This window comes from Arachis hypogaea, chromosome 16 (assembly GCF_003086295.3).
Source record: "Arachis hypogaea cultivar Tifrunner chromosome 16, arahy.Tifrunner.gnm2.J5K5, whole genome shotgun sequence".
NCBI classification, from domain to species: Eukaryota; Viridiplantae; Streptophyta; class Magnoliopsida; order Fabales; family Fabaceae; genus Arachis; species Arachis hypogaea.
Window position 1 is genome coordinate 25,343,596 of NC_092051.1, and position 24,743 is coordinate 25,368,338.

Here is a 24,743-nt window from a genome sequence, read left to right on the forward strand (position 1 = left end):
ATGAAATAGTATATATCTTATATATATTATAAACGAAATAAGTACCAATTTTTTTGTAAATTATATATGCGAAAAAATCATATTTATAGATATTTCGTTTGTTTGCTCGGACAAGAAGATTATATTATTGGACAATTGAAAAAAGTGCGTGTAATTAGATCAATTTAGAAGATAAAACTCGTATACTTGGTTATGATTTAATTTGTAACAATTTGATTTTATTTTTGAATCTAATATAATTTTATTCAAATGATTGCATTTACATTTTATTAATTTGAGTTTATTTTATTATTTCTCACAATATCTCTCAATTCGATAGATCAAAAATTAATTTATTATAAATTAAATTTTATTATATAAAGTAATATTTAAACCTTAATACTTATTTAAATGAGTAAAATAATCACTCAAGTAAACTAAATTGATTTAATTTGAATTTATATTTTATTACAACCAGAGTTAGATTTAGCTTGATATAAATTGGATTGGATTGAACTATATAATTCCAATTTCATATATCTTGTTTGTAATAAAATTGTATTACTTATTACATTTATACTAATGGCTTGAAAAATGTAAATAATTTGTGTATATATATATATATATATAATTTATTTTATTTAAAAAAATCCCATCGTCGGTCCATTATTATTTCTCCAAAACGAGAAATAAGGAATGATGAATCCCACGTTCTAGTTTATAATAGTAGTAATCTTGACTTGGATTCATTGCATTGCATACATCATGTTTCCATTATTATTATATCCCAGAATCTAAACAAAACTCGTTGAAATTATTGAAACCTCACAGACACAAAGACACTTCTTAAAATGACGGAGGTAAAAGCAAACCAAAGTGGGTAGTTCACGAGTCTTTTTCCACCATTTTTCTTGTTAGTAATGTTAAAAGGATAAAAAAATAAAAATAAAAAAAAGGACAAATAGGTCTTTAATCTTTTGTCTCACAAACATTTTTATTTTTAACCATTAAAAAATATTTTTAAATTTCTGACCTTCACAAAATTTAGACGGATCAGTTCCTTTGTCTAAATGCTTCCGTCAGGAATTGATCCGTCCAAATGTCTTTTTCAGGGACTGATCCGTCCAAATTTTGTGAAGGTCAGGAAATTAAAAGTATTTTTCAATAATCAGGGACGAAAATATCCAAAAGACAAAAAGTCAGAGACTTATTTATCTTTTTTTTAAAAATAAATTTAAATTTATTTTATTTAAATAATTTATATTATTTATTTATTTTTGTTATTAAACAATTTTGTTTTTCATTATTATATGCATTTATTTCGGTGTAAACTATTCAAAAATAATTATTAATACCTTTTATTCATAAGTGCTGCATTAATAAAGATTTATTTTATTTGACGTATTACTAAACTACTATATTACTGGAGAGTGAATATCCCATCCGACCCCGGACAATTACTTCGAAAAGACGACGAGGCCTCTAAGAAAAAAAAATATCCAATCCGGTCTCTAATTTTTTTGGGACGGATTAGCCTCTGTACAAAAAAGAAAAAACAACATTGACTTTTTTTTGGTACAGAGACATCGTTGTCCTTTTGAGATAATTGTTAGGAATCGGTTGAGTTTTTTTTTTTTTTGTCAAGAACCTCGTTGTCTTTTGAGATAATTGTCAGAAACTATTTTGGATTTTTCTAAAAAAAAGAATACTATATTACTTCATATAAATACAATCATAATATGTATAAACAAAAAATTAACTATAATATAAAATACTTATTAAAAATATATAAAATAAAACATATATATAAATAAATATACATAAATACGATTTTTTATTTTTTATTTTATACGCAAAACATTTTTTAATAAAACCCCTTAGATTTTAAACAGGGGAATTAGGCACTTGAAGTAACTAATTTTCATTTGGGTACCTGGTAGCCGACACACCATCAAAGCCACATGTACCAATTCCACCAAAATATGATATGATTTTTCTTTTTTGTTATTTTTCACCATAGCCTGAGGCGTGCGTGCCTTACATGTTTGTGCTTTGTGCACATCGAAAGCTACCTAAATTGGCTTATTGAAATGGGTAAGCAAAAATCCAAAATCGATAATAATAACAAAAATAATTTAACGATTAAAATATAAATTAAATGTATATGCACCATGAAAGAGAAATACTGAAAGAGAGAGTCAGAGTCACTTGTGAATTGTGATGCGTTTGTTTATGATTTATGAATACATGATATAAATTTATGGATTTTTTTTTGGTGTTTATAGATTTATGGATATAAAAATACAAAATTATATTTAATAGATAAAATATAAATAAAAATATAATTTATTATTATTACTATATTTTTATTATTTATTTTATCTAATATTTAGTTTATTATAAAATAAAATACAAAAGTAATTATTTTTGTGTCATGTTTTTCGGTATCATGTCTGGTTTGGAGTCGGAGTAGAGGGAGTGATAAAGTATACAGAAATTTTCTGTGGCTTTGGATTCTTGTGGCAATTCGTGCTAGCCAGCTTTACTTGGGTATGGTGGGTGCATAATCCCGTAAAATCATTAGAAAAATTGAAACTTGGCCAAAAGGGGTGACTCCATATCCATCCCCTTTTAGCTTTTAGCTTTCTGGGTTGTGAGTCACTTGTGAGCAGAAAGAAACATGGCGGCAGGAGAGGGTGGAAGAAGGGTGCTGCTACTGTTGTTATTGTTTACCAGTAACTGCATTCTTCATTGGATGCCCGTTGCTGTTAATGGTAACACAGATCCGAATGATGGTTAGTCATCACATCAACACTGTCCTCGTTCATTTCAGTTTCCTTTTCATCACACTTTCTAGCTTGGGTCTCTTGCATTGTGTTATGCTGTCTTCACACTATTTTCTTTGTTTTTGCTCTCTGTTTCCACTTTCCACTACAGTTCTGTTTATCCAGCTGATCTATTCATTTCTGATAGTTGAAATAATGTTACTCTTTATTTAGATTCCTAATATTCTTATCGGTGCCTCCTTTGCCTAAAGTCTTAATGATTTCAACACAAAGATTATTATTCTCCCTTTTGTGTTTCAGCCAGAGCTATACTTGCTATGTACTTATTTTGTCGGTGTCATGCTATTTGTGGATTAATTTCATTCCTTCCCTGTCATTATTGTTTTCATGGGATACCTTTTGCTAAATATAAAATGGTTACTTCATCCTTTCAGCGTGCATTGTTAAATGCTTGGTTGCATTATAAATGTGTGGTATCATCTGTAGGTTTTCTTTCCATTGTTTCTTTCCTTAAGTCATTGGAGAAAGGGGCTGCCTTTTGTCTTCTTTTTTTTTTACTATCCATAATTTTCTAAATTTAGATTTAAGACTAAGCACCCAGATTGTATACTTATGTATAGAAGTAAAATATTGAAGGTTACTGCTTAATGGTTCACTTTGTCTAGAGAGTTATCCCATATCTTTAGATATGTAAAATCAAAGATGATGAATGCATGTCTTGGGTTTGCTAAATTATCTCTTTTCTGATGTTTGATGCAGCGGCAGCTATAAGGATTTTATTTCAATCTATGAACTCACCTTCACAGCTATGTTGGCAAGCGAATGGTGATGATCCGTGTGGACAATATTGGAAAGGCATAACATGCTCAAACAACCGAGTTACAGAGATGTAGTCTCACAGTCCTCTTCACTTTATACCACTTTTTATCATGATTGCATTTTGATGCTGATTTCTAAAATTATTGTTTTATTTACCAGTAAGTTATCCAATCTTAAACTAACGGGAACATTGCCTTATGGATTACAACCCTTGACATCTTTGACCAACCTGTAAGATTCACTACTCTTTCATACAATATCCAGTTTTGTGTGGAAATGTAACTCGCGATGTGACTCTTCTTTTTATTGTAGAGACCTGAGTAGCAACAATCTTGGAGGTGGCATACCATACCAGCTTCCTCCAAATATGCAGCGCTTGTATGTTTCTATATATATATGGTTGTTACCCTTAAGTTTATTTCACCCATAATATTATGATTATAAGTTCTAACATAATTAATTCTTTGTATGCAGAAATCTGGCTTATAATAACTTCACTGGGACAATCCCTTACTCTATTTCTGATATGACCTCTCTTACAGACCTGTGTGTAATTATCTTCTTGAGCATTTATCATAATAATACCTTATCAACCAGCTCCATGAGCTATTGGAGTAACTTTTTTTATTGTTTTTGAGAACATAGGAATCTTGGTCACAATCAGTTCCAGCAAGGATTGAACGTTAACTTCATGAAGCTTTCTACCCTCTCTTCATTGTGAGACTTCCTCCTCCTGTGAACTGTATAGAAATGTAATCTAGATGGCTGTCAAGTTATTGTTCATGTGCAGTCTAAAAGTTTCACGGTATTGCTTCGGTTGCATGTTAAGAGATTTTTCACTGTCATCTGTCAAATTTCATATATACTATTGCACTCTCTCTTTCATATCATATGGTACTCTTTACTGCTGAGGCTATATTTGGTTTTTCTGATTATTTAGGACCAAGATGATAAAACAAATTCTTTTAACTTTTTGCAGGGATCTCTCCTTCAATTTATTGACAAGTGACCTTCCGCAGACTTTGAGCTCACTTTCAGGCATTACCAGCATGTGAGAATCTAGATTATCAATATTCTTTCTGTCAATACTTTACATCATATTGATTATATTCCAAGTTGACTTGTTTATATTTGTGCAGGTATCTGCAGAACAACCAGTTTACAGGCACTATTGATGTCCTTGCTAATCTGCCTCTTGAAAATCTGTGTGTTGTCATTGTGCTCACATAACATACCTGAAATGTCCTTTTAATATATTTTCAGAGAACTTGAAACTAATTTTATTTATTTATGTAAATTATTCTCAGGAATGTGGAAAACAATAATTTTACTGGATGGATACCAGAACAATTAAAAAGCATAAATTTAAAGTAAGCATTGCAATTATCAGCAATTTGGTGACTGAGAATCTGATTTTCATCATAAATCTCTCTAAATCTTAAAAATGGGACTAAATTAATGACAGGACTGGTGGTAATACATGGAGCTCCGGACCTGCACCCCCACCTCCTCCCGGGACCCCACCATTACCTAAAAGCAATCGACACCACAGAGCCGGTGGCGGAAGCACCACTACCTCCCCCTCAGATGCTGGCAGCAGTAACAACATGAGTGACGGCAGCAAAAAATCTGGTGTTGGAGGTGGTGGCATAGCTGGAATTGTGATCTCGATAATTGTTGTTGGGGCAATAGTAGCATTCTTTTTGGTGAAGAGAAAATCCAAGAAGTCATCTTCAGATTTAGAAAAACAGGACAATCAGTCCTTTGCTCCTCTTCCCTCAAATGAATTCCATGGTATGCATCTTGCTTACTGTTTGATTACCTTTTTTCCTCCTTCTCTTTTCCAAATGAGGTCATCATTATTTTATGTTACTTTTGTTTATCATATTCATATTTTTTTTTGGTGATGAACATTTTTTTTAATTGTAGTTTTGCAGTTTTTTGATACCTATATCTGCAGAAACTGCCTACTCTTTTGACTGTTCTGATATATTATAATGCAGAATTGAAATCTGTGCCACCTTCCTCTATAACTGAAATGAAGACATTTGAAACTTCTGCCTCAATAAATCTTAAACCCCCACCTATGGATCGTCATAAATCATTTGATGAGGATGAACTTTCAAAGAAGCCTGCCATTATCAAGAAGACTGTCACATCTCCTGCTAATGTGAAATCATACTCTATAGCTGATCTACAGATTTCAACCGGAAGCTTCAGTATTGATCATCTTGTTGGTGAGGGGTCCTTTGGTCGTGTTTACCGGGCTCAGTTTGATGATGGAAAGGTATTTCTCAATTGTAATTCCTGCTGTTCCACTATTTGTAGGATTCTGGTGGTTAAGACTAGTATCTCCGGAATAGTGTCAAGTTATGCAGTTTACCTTTTAACTGAGTCAAATCACAATCTGAGTGTTGACAAACAAGTAGGTGGATGCAAGATTATATAACATAATGCTGCTAGCGTCTCTCTTCATTTCCAACACTCCCTCCACTAACCCAAAGAAACAAGGAGAAAAAGAGGCCGAGAAGTCGAAAAGTTCTTGTGCACACTGTCACCACAGTCCACAAGAAGATGAACATTTATATAGTTGAACCAGACCTTTAGTCTATGCATATGCCAAGTTATATCAATGGTTTTGACTTCTTTTATCCCCGTCAAATGCTGTAGGTTCTTGCAGTGAAGAAAATAGATTCATCTGTCCTTCCCAATGACCTTTCTGAAGAATTTACAGAAATAGTTTCAAACATCTCTCATTTACATCATCCGAACGTGACAGAACTAGTAGGTTATTGTTCAGAGTATGGGCAGCACCTCTTAGTCTATGAGTTTCATAGAAATGGATCACTGCATGACTTCCTTCACCTATCAGATGAATATAGTAAGCCATTGATATGGAATTCCCGTGTGAAGATTGCATTGGGGACTGCGCGTGCTTTAGAGTAAGTTATTTCTGAACTAATGAAATTAGAAGATCATGATGTGGAAGTTGTGTCATTGCAGGATAGATTATTTTCTTCTTGCAAATCTAAGCTTGCCATGTTGTTTTAGCTCCTCGTTTCCACTCTCTTCCATTCCCATCTTTCTTATTATATATATTTGAAAAAGAAAAATTGTTTCATGGTTAGCTTTGCACGTAACTTGTTGATTAATTCACAGTGATCATTTTGTTCTTTTTTTTCCTGATTGATTAGCTTTATTTGAGATTACAAACTGTGATTTTAAAATTTGATTTTATCCATTACCATCTGAAAATCAATATTTTAGTTTAGCTGTAATAGGGAAGTTGCCCCTCATTGAAGTAACTAAGTTATTTACTTATGATAGAAGCTTAAAAACCGATTACTCATGCGGCGTTGTGGCAACATATATTTGCACAACATTGACCTAAATGTTCGCCTCAAGAGTTTAGACTCATTGATGTGACTTCACTCGCTCTTTCTTCCCCTAGGTACCTACATGAAGTTTGTTCACCATCAGTTGTACACAAGAACATTAAATCAGCCAACATATTACTTGATGCAGAACTTAATCCTCATCTTTCAGACAGTGGATTAGCAAGCTATATTCCAAATGCAGACCAGGTGATTTTGTAGGCTTTTGTATCTTTATTCTGCAAATGAATACTTGTATGATTGAATGTGACTGTATTTTGGCCAAAATAACTCTTAACTCTGTTTCTTAAACTTGGTTTTCTACTCCTATTCCCTGTGGATTCACCTAATATGTTGAGTTATATGATGTGTAAATAAAGATACTAATGATTGAACATATACTTTTAAAATGATGACCACCGGCCCTAGTTGTTCTCGAGTTATGACTAGGTTACATAAGCTTCGTTTTTTGGTATCTTTCAACTTTTAAGATCCTCCTGACAATGTGACAACTACACAAGTAATTTTTATAATGTGAATGCACGAAGTATAAGTTGTAGCGTAGTGCGAATGTAGTGTAGTGCGAATTCAGTGATTAGCACAGAATGATAAAGGGCACTAGTTGCCTAGTTGGCTCTTCAGGCTAATTGACTAGGAAATTTGATAAACAGGAATACTGATCATGCTATTAACAAATGCAGCTTATCCTTTTACTCATTGAAATTAAGCTTACAAAAACTACACAATTTTAACTTATGTCTTGTGATTAGGTGTTGAACCAAAATGCCGGATCTGGATATGATGCACCTGAAGTTGCTTTGTGTGGTCAGTATACCATGAAAAGTGATGTTTATTGCTTTGGAGTTGTGATGTTGGAGCTACTCAGCGGACGTAAACCATTTGATAGGTGAATGATTGGCATACTTTTTAATGCAAACAGTTTTCTTCTTTCATGTGATCCCAGATGTAGAGGGCACATTCATGCGCTCATTCTGCAGAGATTTGAGATTATGCAATGATATTATAACATTCACACGTTTCCCCCTTGGTTTTTGAAAAATTTCTCAACAGCTCGAGACCTAGAGCTGAGCAGTCTCTAGTTCATTGGGCCGCACCTCAACTCCATGATATTGATGCATTGACCAAAATGGTTGATCCTGCGCTGAAAGGGTTATATCCTGTTAAATCTTTGTCTCGTTTTGCAGATGTTATTGCTCTCTGCGTTCAGGTATTTGGCTAACATTTTTTTGTTGATTCTATGTGCATTATTTGTTTTGGGGACTATTTCAATACCCTTTCCTACGGGGGGGAGGTAATCTGTATCATAGACACCTTTGGCATGTTTTTGTTTCATTCTACTAATAAACTTTTGGCACAGCTGGAGCCTGAATTCCGACCACCAATGTCAGAAGTGGTTCAAGCCTTAGTACGGTTGGTGCAGCGAGCCAACATGAGCAGGCGGACTACTTTTGGATCTGATCATGGAGGATCCAATCGAGGGAGTGATGAACCCGCCATACATGATGTGTAAATGAGAACATAATCCTCGTGTCATTCTTGAAAAGAAATGTAGTTCTCTCTTTTTTTTTTTTTTTTTTTTTTGTTCAGAAACAAAAATTCAATTTAACCCCAGTCAATACCTCTATCTTAGGTGGATTGGTTGCTCCTTTGATTAACCGAGTTAGAGGATTGATTATGTATGTTGTTTGTGCAACTTATTTTAATTGTAACTAAACTCAGTTAGCTAACCGGTTGCAAAGTGGAAGCTCGGTGTAGATGGATGGTTGCTAGTCTTTTGATGTAAATGGGGAATTACATTTCGTACTCAGTGCCAGGCATAACTCTAAACTACTTACGAAGACGATCATGGTGAAAGAATCCAAAGTCCAAACTACTTACTACTTGGTACTAGTTTTTTTTTTTTTTTTTTTGGATTTAGTACTTGTTAATATCTATATCTAATCCTGCACATTCCCGATTTACTGTTGCCCATAGTATAGATCTTTTATTATATGAAAGCATCGATTCATCGTATATTCACATGGCTTTGGCAACCCTAAGTTCTCTAAATACAATGCTTTATAATCTACTATCTGAGAGTAGAACTCTACACGTTGATGAGAGCACAACTCCATTACAGCCAACTATACTTCAAACTTCGAATATGAGCATAATGGATCCAAAGAGAAGGACCAATTTAAAGAGAGTAAAATTTTATAGATGTAACTAACTAAAAATGTTTGGTACCATGATTTTAAAGTGAAAGGTGATCGTGTTAGCCAATGACTCTATTCAAGTGACAAACCCAACTAAGGAAGAGATGTTCAACGGGCCGAAGGTCCTGGATTCAATCCTAGGTGGAGGGGGGGGGGGGGGGGGGGGGAATCAGAGCCCTTCGCACTATCAAGTTCCTCGGTATTTCCAGGCAATTGTTAAGGGACTGAAGGGATTAGTTTGGCAATGCTGGGATAACCGCCAAATATTGAACGTGTTAAACACGGATACTAAACACGTCCAAAAAAAAAAACACGGATACTAAGAAAATTGATGAAAGAATATCTCAATTGTAGACCATATATTTGGGCGTAGCACTGAACTTCTGGTATCCTTTGATGACTTTATTTACTGCATCAAGGAAGTCTTTCTCTGTTACAGACTTCCTTCGAGCTCGAATAGCGTACATACCAGCTTCGGTACAAACACTCCTTATATCGGCTCCTTCAGAGAGAGAAAAATAAAATAAAATTTAGTCAAAAAATAAAACACCAATCTCTAGAAGTAGAAGCACCCAAGCCTACAATGTTTAACAGCAAGTTTTTAAGGTGTAGTTACCTGTGGAATTCGGGCAAAGCCGAGCCAAAAGTTCAAAGCGGATATCCCTTTCACAGTTCATGGTTCTAGTGTGGATCTTGAATATCTGTGTCCTACTCTCTAAATCAGGAAGCCCAAACTCAACTTTGCGATCCAATCGCCCAGGCCGCAGTAGTGCTGGATCGAGAGTGTCAGGCCTAGAAACAATGGACATAAAGCCACAGTTGATCAGCCCCACCTGGAAGTAATAGTAATAATTCCTAACTTAAGAAAATAAAAATAACTCTGCAGCCATGAAACAGATTGCAAGGGTGTAACATGATATTGGATTTTATACTTCTTCCACGAAAGGAAGGGACCAGGCTAACATTTGGATACTCTAACCTCATGAGGTAACACACCATTAAAACTTTATTTCTCAACATAAAGAAAACAGAATTTGATCATTACACCCATGACCCAACATCAAAGGCATCCAAGCAATATAATAAACATAACACTATATATTACAGAATTTATTATTCGAAATTTAGCAGCTCCAATTCTTGCATACTTCTCTAAACAGCCACAAACATGTGATTGAAGAAAAGAATATGCCTTCATGTCAGACTCAGTTGTTACATTTTAGGAGGTGGGGAAAAAGAAAAAGCTGAGAGATGAACGAGAACATAATATAATCGCTAATTCAACCAACCTGTTAGTTGCCATCAACACTTTGATATTTCCACGGGCATCAAATCCATCAAGCTGATTCACAATTTCAAGCATTGTGCGCTGAACCTCATTATCACCACCTACACCATCATCAAACCGCGCACCTCCAATGGCATCAACTTCATCAAAAAAGACAATGCATGCCTTCTTTGAACGTGCCATCTACAGGAATCAGGATACAAGTTTAGTGATATTATACCAAATCAGGTAAACATGATTAAAAGCTTAAGATGTGTCTTAGTCATTCACCTGAAATAATTCACGGACCATTCTAGCACCCTCACCAACATATTTCTGAACTAGCTCACTTCCAATGACCCTTATAAAACAAGCATCAGTCCTGTTAGCCACAGCCCTAGCAAGAAGTGTTTTGCCTGTCCCTGGTGGACCATAGCAAAGTACACCTTTTGGAGGATCAATTCCAAGTTTAACAAATTTCTCTGGATGAAGCATGGGAAGTTCAACAACCTAAAAGCAAGAATTCAAAAAACTACAGCCAAAAAACTTATTTCCTCAATTACAATTGTAACTGAAAACCAATGTTCATTACTCACTTCTCGCATCTTTTCAATCTGCTCCTTACAACCACCAACATCATTATATGTTACATCAGGCTTCTCTTCAACTGTCATCATGGTAACACTTGGATCAATTTTTGGAGGCAAGGGAATCTGAATCTGATATTTGTTTCTATCAACCCTGCAATGATAAAATGAGGTCAATTGAAAAAACCAGACAGTAAAAAAAGCAAAACCGTCGTTCTTTCTCAATAGTGAATCTTTTAGCATCAAAAGTTACTGAGTGGAAACATACCCTACGCGCATCCCTTCTTCTATGTCAGTGACGGAAACCTTGTCACCAAGCCCAACAACGAACTGTCAACAAAAAAAGCAGACATTAGTCACACTCACAACTTCTAACTTCAAGTCCCCACTATTTAAAAAAAAAAAAAAAAAAGCAACAACAACAAAACAAACTACTTTGCCAAACCATTGTCGTTTTACACAAAATACAGAATATATTATAGTTGCTACGCAAGTGATATCTTTATAACAAGTGATATCTTCAAGGTTAATGGAACAACTGACAGAATACAGGTACCTTTGCTATCTGCTTCACATTGATAACATATTTGGCATCTTCAGAATTTGGATTTATAATCTTCGTGCACCTAGCTACCTGAAGAGGCTGCTCCTCCTGCATCATTTGCTTATCAGCAACAAGATCCCACTGGCTTGGTGCAGCTAAACCAGTATCAGACTCTTTGATACCTATAAGAAAAAAGAAAGCTAAGATTCATTGAACTTTAAGCAATAAAGATAATCATCGGGAAAGCAATATAAACAGCACATGCAGAAAATATCAATAATTAGCTGAACTCCATTGATCATTTGTTCTGGTTAATGAACGAGTATGAACTTGTAAACATGCATTTGACATTACTGGCCAAGAATATGCAATAAAACAGAGAATCCACATAATTATGATAAATTAATGAATAAAATATCTCAAATATATTAGCTACATGTAGTAGAATAAAATCGACAAACATACCGCATAAGTCATTGACTTTCTTTGCTATATCTTTGATTTCCTTCTCTACTTTCTTAATAATTGTGGAGTAAGGACCTAAACCCTGCACAAAGCGAAAGCAACTAGAGATGAGAAGACGAAGAATGCTGGTAGCTCAAAAAATGTAGGTGAACATGGAGAAGCAAAGAAGCGGAAAGGTGGAAGCAGAGGCAGCAAAGCAAGAAATCCCAAATGAAAGTGGTGAAAAATATGAAGTATAATTCGGTGGGAAGTAGGGTTTGAAGAATAGAAAGATAGATACATGCATAGGTTTTGAGGAGTGCGATGTCATCCTCGTCGAGAGGGCGGGTGTTCTTCTCGTCCTTGAAATCGTCGTCGTGCTCATTCCCCATTCTTTCTGGCTTGATCGGTTGATCAGATAATGTGTCTATGCGACCAGCAGAGCAGAATGAGCTGCACTACAGCAGCAAGAAAAGCCCGTCACATAACAAACTTATTCCACAAGTCAAAGCAAAAGCGAAAAATAATTAAAAGAATTTAACTAAAGAATTTATTTTAAAGTTTACAATTGCAAAACTCATATGTAAAGGAGTGGTGCGTTTGCCAGATTTTGCTTGAAAATTTTAGACCTATATAACGAACATGTGTGCATATAAAAAAGGTTATAAAGTGAGAATGGATAAAATTGAGACCATAAAATATATTTTACATCATTGATTAATTATAAAAATATTATTTACACACTAAAATCAACTATTATATATTTGTATATCTTTTAACTATTTTTAATGTATATTTTATATTTTAATATATATTTTATTTTATTGACTAATTTTAATAGCTAATTTTCATATATATATCTAACATACAAAATAAAAATTATTTTATGACTAGCATTTTTGGTTAAAATATGCATACAAAATTTTACAAATCAAATAAATAACTAGAAAATTATTTGATTGATATATGAACTTGTTTGAGTGAAATTTTAAGAAAAGATTTTTTTTTAGTTATATTTTTTAAAAAAATCTTATAGAAAAGTAAAAATAATTTTTTCAATAATGCTCTACATCCATATAAAAAATGCATCCAAGTTATCCAAGTATTTTTTGACAAACGCGACTCTCCTACCCCTCACTCGTTTGTCATACACGCGCTACATATAACGTAAACTTTCTCTGCTGCAACCTAAACCTTTGCTCAACATAAACCTTCTGTTGCAACCTCCTTCTCTGCTCGCGTTCTTCCTTATTGATCTGCATTGCTTTCAACGTAATAAGTTTCGTCGTTCTCCTCTGGTCGCGCTCATCTTCTTCGTTTTCTTCTTTTGATCTGCTTACGTTGTATTTATCTTCTTCCTATTCTTCTTCGTTTTCTTCTTTGATCTGCACTTCTGAATCGACACAATGAATGACTCAACTTCAAATCAGTTGAATGAGAGTGATTTGGATTATTCTTCTGAAACGAATCAAACTGATGAGGTTTGGATTATTCAATTTTGAATCGAATTGAATGGAATGCAATTGCTAATTTGAATTGAATTGATAATCTCTAAATTCTAGACAAAGCTGTTTGAATTTGATTTTATATAATGGATTATGTTTCGTTCATTCAGTACTATACAATTGTTTCACCATGAGTAGGTGTTCGATTCATTATGTAGAAAGCTGTTTGAATTTGATTTTATATAATGGATTATGTTTCGTTCATTGAGTACTATACAATTATTTCACCATTTGTACGTGTTCGGTTCATTCTGCAGAAAGCTGTTTGAATTTGATGTTAGTACTATACGATGGATAATGTTTCGTTCATTTAGTACTATACAATTGTTTCACCATAATGATGTGTTCGGTTCATTATGCAGAAAGCTGTTTGAATTTGATTTTATATAATGGATAATGTTCCATTCATTTAACTCTATACAATTGTTTCACCATAATGACGTATTCGGTTCATTATGCAGATAACTATTTGAATTTGAATTTATATAATGGATAATGTTCCATTCATTTAGTTATATATAATTGTTTCACCATAACAACATGTTCGGTTCATTCTGCAGACCAGGTATGTTGTGGATGAACAATTTGTCCCAAAGGTCGGGATGATTTTCAAGACACTAGAAGAAGCCGGAAAGTTCTACAAAAATTATTCCAAACTTGTCGGTTTTTTTACCAAAATAAGGAACACGACTTAGGACGGAGACAAGATTAAGAATCAACTAATCGTATGCAGCAGAGAGGAGCGGTGAAAATCTAAGATATCTCCTACTCTAAAGACAAATCCCTCAGCCAGCATAAACTGTCCAGCCAGGATATACGTACACATATTGAAGGACGTCGGTCTCTGGACAATTTTTAAAGTCATTCTGAATTACTCACACCCCTGCTATCTAGACCGGGTAGAGATGCTCAAACAATACAGGGAGCTAAGCATGTTCGTGCGTTGCACCATCGAAACCAATGAGCAAGCCGGAATCAGACCGAGCAAAGCTTACCAATCATTCGTAACAGCAGCCGGTAGTCACTGGGAACTAAGTTTTATAGAAAAAGACGTGAGGAATTACATCACATGGGAAGTATGGAATGTGTCCGAACAACACGACGCCAAAGAATACGGGAAGTACCTATTAAGAATGAAAGAGAAGAACCAAACTTTCTTTTTTGAGCTCAACCTCGAAGGCAATCACTCCATCAAACATGCATTTTGGGCCGATGCAAGAAGCAGGGAGGCATGCGAGTATTTCAAAGATGTCATTTCATTCGACACCACGTACAACACAAAAGGTATTCGGTTCACCCAAATTAAGTCTTTACGTTCACCATATCTACACAATTCAGTTAATCAATTTGTGAGAGTGTCCATTTATGCAGGTACAATATGGTTTTTGGTTCTTTTATGGGCGTGAATCACCACGGTCAGTCGACACTTCTCAGATGCGCGCTGATAAAAAACGAGGACATCCAATCATTCAAATGGCTATTCGAGTGTTGGATCCGTTGCATGGGAGGGAAGGCACCAAAAGACATTCTCACCGACCAATGCACATCGATGCAAAGGGTCATCGAGATGTGCATGCCAACAACAATTCACCGCTGGTGCATCTGGCACATCATGAAAAAGATCCCAAACAAACTAAACGGTTACAAGCGACATGAAGAAATCGAACAAGAGATGAGCCACGTCGTTTGAAACTCATACACAAAAGACGCATTTGACAGAAACTGGAACGATTTCCTCACAAAGTACAGCCTCGGAGGCAACAAGTGGCTCTCAGATAACCGAGGTTTTAATTCGAATTATTTTCATGCCATTACCTTTTGGGTCAAATCATGCACAGATTTCGGTTTAACACAGCTCATTAATTCGGTTCATTCTATAGAGCTATACGAGGATCAGCATATATAAATTCTAGTTTACCTAGATCACCACTTTTGGGCCGGGATGAGACATAAAGGAGCGAGAGCATGCACACATTTTTCAACAAATTCATCACACGCAACAGCTCCCTGAGTCAATTCGTGAAGCAATACAACAATTGCCTAGCAAGCAGAGAGCAAAGAGAGCAGATTTTCACACCGTAATACCTGCACAATACAATTAGCAATAGAGGCGCAGTTTCAGCACGTGTATATCCACGAGAAGTTCAGGAAAGTTCAAGGACAATTTCAAAGGAAAGGTGAACTGCATCACAAGATCAATGCATTCCACCCTAGGTTTCACAACATACGAAGTCGTAGAGTAGGTTTCCAAATCCACATTCAACAAGTTTTTCGTCACCTACGACGCAATATCACGAGAGGTAAAGTGCTAGTGCCTGCTGTCGAGTCAAGGGGCATATTGTGTCGCCATTCTCTGAGCGACCTAAGCTTTGAGTGAATGGATAACGTGGCACCGAAATACATACTGGAGCATTGGAGCAAGAACATAAAGAAGAGAAACACACACATCAAGAGCAGCCAAGACGAGCCTTTACTGGAGCTGAGAAGCAAGAGATTCGATGATTTGGTGTTTCGGTCGCAAATATATGCGAATTTGCATCCAAGTCCGAGGAGCTGACCAGAATTCTGCACCGGGCCTTTGACAATCTGATGGCCGAGATGCAAGAATATTAAGAGAGAAGCAAAGGAAAAAGTTTGTTATCCCACGAAGAAGCCACGTTGAGCGACCTTCAAAGCCCGCCACATGTCAGAATAAGAGGCTGGCCCAAGAACAGATTGGGATCAAACCTAGAAAAAAAGATTTCAAATGCCACGAAGAAAAAGAAAAAGCCATCTCCAAGTGAGGTAATATTGAGATTAGGGCTAGACAAACATTCATTTATGCATTTTGCTAATATACGATTTATTTCCTCTTTTTACAATTGAATCTTTTAGACGTCGGATCAATGATTTATTTAAGTTCCAGCTTTTACAATGCACTGGATATGAATTATCCCGGAGAGGAGTATAGGAGTTTCAGTTTTTATTAACATAAATTTCCTTTCATCTATCAGCAAGCTTCGGTTCACTGAAGTTATAGGAGGGTTAATTTCTTACTATTGTTAGTCTTTATTGAATAGTCAATTTTTTTTGTTTTTGATAATAGCTTTTGTGAAATTCTTTATTCAATAGTCACTTTTTTGTTTATTAAATAGTCACTTTATTCTCTTATGTCAAAGAGTTCAGGTGTTTTCTAGAACTGAATACTGATAGAAATATTTGTTTAAAATTAGCTCTCTCCTATATTGATATATGCACTTTTTCGGTTCACATAGGGTATTAGTTTCGGTTCATTGTCTTTTTGGGGTTCCTAAAGTTTTTGATAAATACCCTGATTCCATTCACTGTGAACCTGGAATAAAACAGCAGCCAGACAATTCCAACAGGTATATACATTAACATTTCAAACTGATAGGACAAGGACTAATCCAGCTTGAATCAGATATATACATTAATATTAGATATATACATTAATATTAACATTAGATATATACCTTAATATTTACATTAATATTCACATATATACATTCAAAGAAGCAGTGTTTCCTTTTTTAAACAAGTTAAACAAAATATTGTTAATTACAACCATTCAAATAAAGTATATCCTATTTACTATCTAAATTTCCAGATGTGAATTTACAAAAAGGGCTGGAGAGGGCAGTAGATGGCTTCGAGAGTTTTATGGCTTCAGATTCCCGAATCACTTGGTCTTTGATTTTGTCCATTTTGTGCAACAGAATGTTTGGACCGTATTCGCGCCTGAAGCCATCAATTTCTTCCTACAATTCAATTGAAAGAAATTAGATACATAAGAAATGAAGCCAAATGAAATAAGAAATGAAAGAATTTTATTAATTTAGAAACTACTTACTTGTGTCCAAGCTTTATATTGATACCTCTTCCCTTTTTGATCTTTCGAGGATCAATTGTCTCAAGCCATTTCATGACATATATTGCACAATCATAGCTAAGCAAGAATTAAATAAAATACGATTAATAGTATACAAAATAAAACACATTAAAAATAGCACTATAGAAGATTAAAATTTTTACCTTGTACATTGACCATTCAACATGATATACTCTACCTCTTCTCCCTCTTCGTCCTCCATTAAGGGTTCCGCCCCAGTGTAAACCCTCATCTGGGAGACTATTAATCCCTAAAAGAGATACAAAATGTGAATGAAAATTAGCAACTACAATGAACCGAACTCTGTTCATGTTTTGAATAAAAATGAGGTGAATCAAAACCATCAACTCCATTGAACCGACCAGAAATCATGAATTGAATAAAATAAGATAAACATTCAATCAACAAGGGAAACAATTTACAACAAAATATGTATGATTTAAATAACTTACAACAAATTTGTTTAGTTTAATTTTCAAGTCAGGTATTTCTTTATTCTTCTTGTGCACAGGGTCAAAAACATAGAATGCCTTTTTCTGGACATCGGCAATTCACAACCACCAGTGTCCTCCATTGCAAATTGGCATAAACAGTTGAAGTTTGGGAAAATCATAGAATATTTTTGTCAAAACGATAGCAAACGAGAGAATTATCAAAGAATTTTTAGAAATCACAACTTACAAATGGATACGATGCGAGTTTTCTTTTGTCAAGAAACTGGCGGTGGTGGGCATATTTATCGATATGAAACCGGTAGGCCTTATAGGTCTTTGGATCAGTGTATTTCTCGCCATGGTTTCCCAACATAAACATCTACAAAACGAATCCCAGTTAAATCACAAATGAACCAAATTATTTATCACAAATGAACCAAGCAAGTGAATCTAAATGGCCAACACCAATGAACCAAACGTGCTGAATAAAACGTGATAAATATTTAATCATCAAGAAAAAGTTTTCTGCATGCATAAGAACTCAACAAAATACATAACAATCAAGTGAATCAAAATGGCATTTTTCACTGAACCGAACACCAATCATGTGCTGAATAAAACGTGATAAATATTCAATCATCAAGAAAAATATCTTCTATATCCAAAAGGACTCAACTGAACACTTGACAATAAAATGAATCAACATGAACAACTCCACTGAATAGAACTCCATTCATGTTTTGAATAAAACGCGATAAACATCAATCAGTAGGGAATAAAAAATTTGGCTTACCACAATATCCAACGGCACAGAGTATATTTGTTCTTGAAACCGGTGACCTTTTATTTGGTTGAGAATCATGTTATGTGCAGTGACCACCTACAGGAAGAAAATTTATGAGATAAATGGTATAAGAGTCTTTAGAAAAATCATTAATGTTAACGCAATAATCAAAGAATTTACCGTGCTTTTCACATGTTGTTTGGACATTAGAGACATGAAATGATGTCTAAGCCCCTCGAAATTTGCTTCATGCTTCAAGACGAATATGGTATCATATTCGTTGGAACTATCTTTGGTTTCTTTAGAAAAATCATTAATGTTAACGCAATAATCAAAGAATTTACCGTGCTTTTCACATGTTGTTTGGACATTAGAGACATGAAATGATGTCTAAGCCCCTCGAAATTTGCTTCATGCTTCAAGACGAATATGGTATCATATTCGTTGGAACTATCTTTGGTTTCTTTGACATGTGTCATCCAATGATAACACTTCTCCATCAACTCCTCCGTGATTTCTTTCTCTTTCTCTAGAGTTTTGTACCTTTCAGCGGCTGTGTGGCTCGGCTCGGCACTTGTTGCGCAGCAAATTTCAATGCTGCTACCACGGCAGCATCTACCATCATGTCTGCCAATATTTCGAGTTGACTCACTGTCAGTTGAGAGGGGCACTTGGTTGAGATGCTGGAGGACTTATCCTAAGGCTCAATGAAGGTGCATCATCTTCCCATTGCCTAGGACGAGCAGGACTGTAAGACGACAGAGAAAAGTTTCAAGCAATTAGGAAAAAGCAGTATATTATATAACACGAAAGCTAATAAAAATGATACTAATTAAAACTTACACATTCAACGGAGGTTATGGCTTCGCCTTCCTCGGAGAAGATTTCTCGCCAGCCTGCTTTTTTTGTTCCGGAGGGCAGCTGTAACAAACAGAAGAGAGTAATTGATTTCTGGATTAAACAATGTAGTGAACCAAAATTAAACAATATAGTGAACCGAAATTATCCAGATTTGAACAAGCAGAAAACTTATAAATCAGGCTGTGCTTCTTCTTCCAATTACTGTGCCATCGGAGCTTCTTGGCATGATTTCTGTTGTTCTTCTGGAGGGCTACTGCATTAAATAGAAAAGAGTATAATAATGACCCAAAATTATTATGTTGTACCATTCAACTAATAAAAAGAATTCTAATTACAACTTAAAGGAACAATGAAAAAGTAGTATATAAGACAAAAGATTATAAGAAATGATATTAATTAAAACTTACACATTCAACAGAGGTTCTGGCTCTGTCTTCCTCGGGGAAGATTCCTCGGCGGCTTGCTTTTCAGGTTCCGGAGGGCAGCTGTAAGAAACAGAAGAGAGTCCAAAAATAAGAACACATTGAATTCATTTTTGGATTCAACTAAACCACAATTAAACCATGTAGTAAACCAAAATTATCCAGATCTGTATAAGCAGTAAAACTTACACATCAACAGGTGCTTTTTGTTCCGATTGCCATGCCAGTGCTTCTTCGCAGGCTACTATTGCGGTTCCAGAGGGCTGCTGCATTAAATAGAAAACAGTTCAATAATGACCCCAAATTATTATCTTATACCATTAAAATTAATAAAAAGAATTTTATGTACAACTTACTCATTATCCGAAGGGTCATAGATAAAGTCATCTTTCATTAACTCTTCCTTAAGAGAACTCGGAAGAGACACCGTAATAGGAGCTCTAAGGAGTGTAAACAAGGAAGAAGTTAATGTTGAATAATTAGAATAGGTTCTGAGAAACCGAAATCTGCACATTGAAAAACTCACGTTTCCAAAGGTTGAGAATGAGTTTCTTCTCGAACCTCAATGATTTGTAGGTCAGAATCAGGTGTAGTGCTACTGACAGTTAAACACGATTTTCATGTGATTAATTAAACAAAAATTATTACCTAAATCTAAAAGAGTAACATAAATATTTTCAATTTATACTGGTGGAGTTTTTAAACTCTGTTTTTTATGGATTTTCTTTCTTCTAAAAACTTTTACTGGGGTTTTTGGGGTATTTTTCCTAATAAAAAAGATACCAAATTAAAATCAGCAACCAAGATTAAAAGCAGAGATCTAGAAACACATGAAATTCATTTTTGGAACCCACTGATCCGAAATTAAAGCCTGCAATGAATGAATTTACCTGGTATTGTCCGGGGCATTTACAACGGTGTGGAGCTCGTCTGAGTCTGTAAGAGAGGTTCGCTACCCAGATTTACAATCAGCAGTCTAAGAAAGATAAATAAATATTACTCGGTGAATCCAGAGGAATTAGAAGAGGTTATAGCAAAAGTTAGCAAACAAAGAAAAAGAACTCAATATAAGAAGCCAAATCTTACGTCTCGGAGAAATCATTTCGCGCCTCTGTCGAGTCAAACTGATCCGGAGCAACGTTTGTTGTCTGACCTCCATCATTTCTTCTCTTTGATCTCTTTTCTCTTAACATCTGCAACGCCTGTCTTCTTCTTTCCGCAGCGCTGTCCTTTACTCGTTCAGTTCTAAAAATTCATAAAATAAGTATCAATGAACCTAAAATGAAAGCATCAATAACTGAAAATATGATTTCAGAAACTTACTCCTTATCAGATTCAGTTTTGCTCTTTGAATCAGTCAAAACAAGCTTTCCTGATTTGGTTTGTTTTTTGGCCAACCTCTCCGGTTGTTTTCTTTTCACTATGGGTGTTTTTTCGATTTCTTTTTCTTTGCAACATAGACAAACACATCGAATTTATACCGGAGACAAATATCAGCAAGAAAAACATTTCTAATGCCAAAGGATCCAACTGAAGACACTAACAATCAAGTGAATGAAAATGACCAACTCCACTTAACCGAATGCAATTCATGTGCTGAATAAAATGTGATACACATTCAATCATCAAGAAAAATATTTCTGCATGCAAAAGGTCAAGTGAAGACACTAACAATCAAGTGAACAAAAATGACAAAGTCCACTGAACCGAACGCAATTCATGTGCTGAATAAAACGTGATACACATTCAATCATCAAGAAAAAGATTTCTGCATGCAAAATGACTCAACTGAACACTTCACAATCAAATGAATCAACTTGACCAACTCCACTACTGAACAATATCACATTTGTAATTTACTTAACAAGCATACATAAACAATTTTCAGCAAAGAAAAGCAAAACTAAACCAGATGAATATCATACAATCACATAATGAACATGATCCAATACTTACTGGCTTTCAGATTGGCTTTGTACTCTGAATCCGTTGGTACAAGCTTCCTTTTTTTGCTTTCTTTTTTAACCACTTTCTGTGGTTGTTTTCTTTTCTTTGTCGTTGTTTTTATCAATTTCTTCTTCTTCTTCTCTACAATACATAAGAACAAGCACATAAGAAAAATTTTAACCAAATACAAGTAAAACAAAACCAATATGAACATCAAACTTACTGGTTTTTGGATTTACTTCTGCTTTCTGAATTCGTGGGACTGCTTTCAGTTTCTCTTATTTCTGAATCCGTTGCAACAATGTTTTGTTTTTTAACCAGCCTCTGTTGTCTTGTTCTCTTGGCTGGTGGTGTTTTGTCGGATTCAGATTTAGATTCGAAAAAAGTGTCTTCTTCCAAAGAAGAATCCAGATCAGCAATTTTCTTTTTTTTCTTTCTTCCCTTTTCCTTTCTCTTTCCCCTTCAAAAAAGTTAGTTTCTTCTCCACCTTCTTTCTTTTTGTTTTTTCCCCCTTTATTTGATTTCTATACAGAAGTCCCTAAACACACAAACTTATTTTGTTAGCAGAGTATTTTAGAAGCATCTGAAATGAGCAAATACGCTAACAATCAGGTGAATCAAAATGAGTAGAAACATTGAACCGAACACCATTCATATGCTGAATAATACGTGATAAACATTCAATCATCAAGAAAAATATTTCTACATGCACAAGGACTCAACTGAACATACTAACAATCAGGTGAATCAAAATTACAAACTCTACTGAACCGAACAACATTCATGTGCTGAATAAAACGTGATAAACATTTAATCATCAAGAAAAATATTTCTGCATGCACAAGGATTCAAATGAACACACTAACAATCAAGTGAATCAAAATTAGAAACTCCACTGGACAGAAAGAAAATAAGAACACATTTCAATCCAAACCCTAGTTACGCCAAAAAAATGGAATCAGAATAAGTCGATCTATTAAATGAAGCAACTCAATCCAATAAACTTAAAATATAACTAGGAGAAATAAATTAATTATAACCTAAAACACAAGCTTATTTAGTTAGCAGAGTATTTTAGAAGCATCTGAAATGAAATTTTAGGAGAAATTTTCGTTTACTTTACCATTGTGTCCGTTGCTTCCTGAGAAATCCGGTCGAGCATCATCTTCTTTGTCTAGTGGGCCACCCACGGTGGCGAGGGAGCATTAGGTCCATCCAAGCGAGGGAACTTGGTTTCATGGAAATAAATTAGCATCAAAATAAAAAACACAGCCGTCAACGGACTATTTCTTTCCCTTTCTCTTGTTTTCGATTCCCTTCCTCAAGAAGTTGAGCACATGATTTGCCCAATCCCACTGTCGGACGTTGTCCACACGAAGGACATGCAGTTTATGGATCGGGGAGGCCATGTTTACCATCGTCGGCAGCAAGAAGCACCTCTGTACGAAGACGACAAAAGTCCTCCAAAATTTTTGCCGGTTCTTCTCCCCTTCAACACTCATATCCAGGACAGACTTTGTCAAAGATGCCAACGTAACACATTTGAGGCTGTGAATTATTGCCTTGTCTGCCTCATTCAGGCTGCCATACTCAACCTTTTTAGGAAAACGATTCCCTACAATATTTTAATAACAAAAAATCAGCCAAAAAGGCACAGTTTAATTTTCTGTACCTTAATGAACCAAAATTAAAGGAATCAATGAACAAAAAATAAGCAGAAAGTGAAAAGTGTATTACCGACGTGATTTATGCCCAGCGCAACTGTTATTTTGCTAGGTGTTATGTATATTTTTCCATGGAGAGTTTTCAGGCATCCATGATAGTCATCATAGCAATCAATTAATTCTCTTAAGAGGCTATGAGAGACGTTCATTTTCGGGACATGTGCCAGTGCACCGAATCCTATTTCTTCAACAATATCTTTCTTTTCCTTACTCATATCCTTAAACACCTTCGCTATTGCCTTTGTCAGGCATCTGCAATCATGAGTTTTTTGCAAGATTTTGAAATAGAATGTCACGATATATTTATAATACAAAATAGATTTTATTCGAATGAAAGCGGATAAATATATTTAATGTTCTTACATTATAGCGTGGCTTCTCCTTCTTTGTCACCATTGTCTTCTTCATTTTTGCTGTAAGGACAAAAAAATTTAGTCAATACTTCACTCAATACACTGACAAGCACAAGCATGCATATCTTAATCAAGTGAATGAAAATGTCCCAGCCCACTGAATCGAACTCCCTTAATGCACTGAATAAAACATGATAAATAACAAAACATCTAGAAAAGCATTTCTGCATGCAAAAGAAGCTAGCTGAACACACTAACAACCAAGTGAATCAAAATTAGTAACTCCACTAAACTGAACACAATTCATGTTTTGAATAAAAAGTGATAAACATTCAATCAGCAAAAAAAAAAAAAATCATTTCTGCATGCAAAAGGACCCAACTGAACACACTAACAATCAAGTGAATCAAAATTAGCAACTCCACTGAACTGAACAAAATTCATGTTTTGAATAAAATGTGATAAACATTCAATTAGCAAGAAAATCATTTTTGCATGCAAAAGAACCCAACTGAACACACTAACAATCAAGTGAATGAAAATGGCCAACTCCACTGAACCGAACGCCATTTATGTGCTGAATAAAACATAATAGACATTCAATCATCAAGAAAAATATTTATGCATACAAAAGGACTGAACTGAACACACTAATAATCACCAAACACACTGAACAGAACACCATTCATGTTGTGAATAAAACGTGATAAACATTCAATCAGCAACAAAAGCATTTTTGAATGCAAAAGGACTCAACTGAACACACTAACAATCAAGTGAATGAAAATAACTAACTCCACTGAACCGA

The 24,743-nt window shown here is 34.9% G+C and overlaps 2 protein-coding genes across 3 annotated transcripts; one reads left to right on the forward strand and one right to left on the reverse strand.

Annotated features, from left to right (window-relative positions):
- Nucleotides 1-2,189: 2,189 nt before the first annotated feature.
- LOC112758604 (protein STRUBBELIG-RECEPTOR FAMILY 7) lies at nucleotides 2,190-8,859 on the forward strand. The gene is made up of 16 exons (XM_025807313.3): nucleotides 2,190-2,774; nucleotides 3,525-3,654; nucleotides 3,744-3,815; nucleotides 3,897-3,962; nucleotides 4,059-4,130; nucleotides 4,230-4,301; nucleotides 4,564-4,635; nucleotides 4,724-4,789; nucleotides 4,892-4,954; nucleotides 5,050-5,378; nucleotides 5,588-5,871; nucleotides 6,255-6,526; nucleotides 7,036-7,168; nucleotides 7,729-7,865; nucleotides 8,030-8,186; nucleotides 8,337-8,859. Exons 1-16 carry the CDS (start codon nucleotides 2,660-2,662, stop codon nucleotides 8,487-8,489), a joined length of 2,193 nt encoding a protein of 730 aa, XP_025663098.1. The 5' UTR covers nucleotides 2,190-2,659; the 3' UTR covers nucleotides 8,490-8,859.
- Nucleotides 8,860-8,966: 107 nt separating this feature from the next.
- On the reverse strand, nucleotides 8,967-12,534 carry LOC112758605 (26S proteasome regulatory subunit 7). 2 transcript variants are annotated; one of them, XM_029293661.2, is made up of 9 exons: nucleotides 12,322-12,534; nucleotides 12,038-12,119; nucleotides 11,585-11,754; nucleotides 11,297-11,358; nucleotides 11,038-11,182; nucleotides 10,733-10,951; nucleotides 10,464-10,645; nucleotides 9,791-9,966; nucleotides 8,967-9,676 (listed from the first exon to the last, which is right to left on the reverse strand). In XM_029293661.2, the coding sequence occupies exons 1-9, from the start codon at nucleotides 12,406-12,408 to the stop codon at nucleotides 9,519-9,521; spliced, it is 1,281 nt and encodes a 426-aa protein (XP_029149494.1). In that variant the 5' UTR covers nucleotides 12,409-12,534; the 3' UTR covers nucleotides 8,967-9,518. The 2 variants fall into 2 exon arrangements, with proteins under 2 accessions (XP_029149494.1, XP_029149493.1); XM_029293660.2 differs by having other exon boundaries at nucleotides 12,318-12,442.
- Between the last annotated feature and the right edge of the window lie 12,209 nt (nucleotides 12,535-24,743).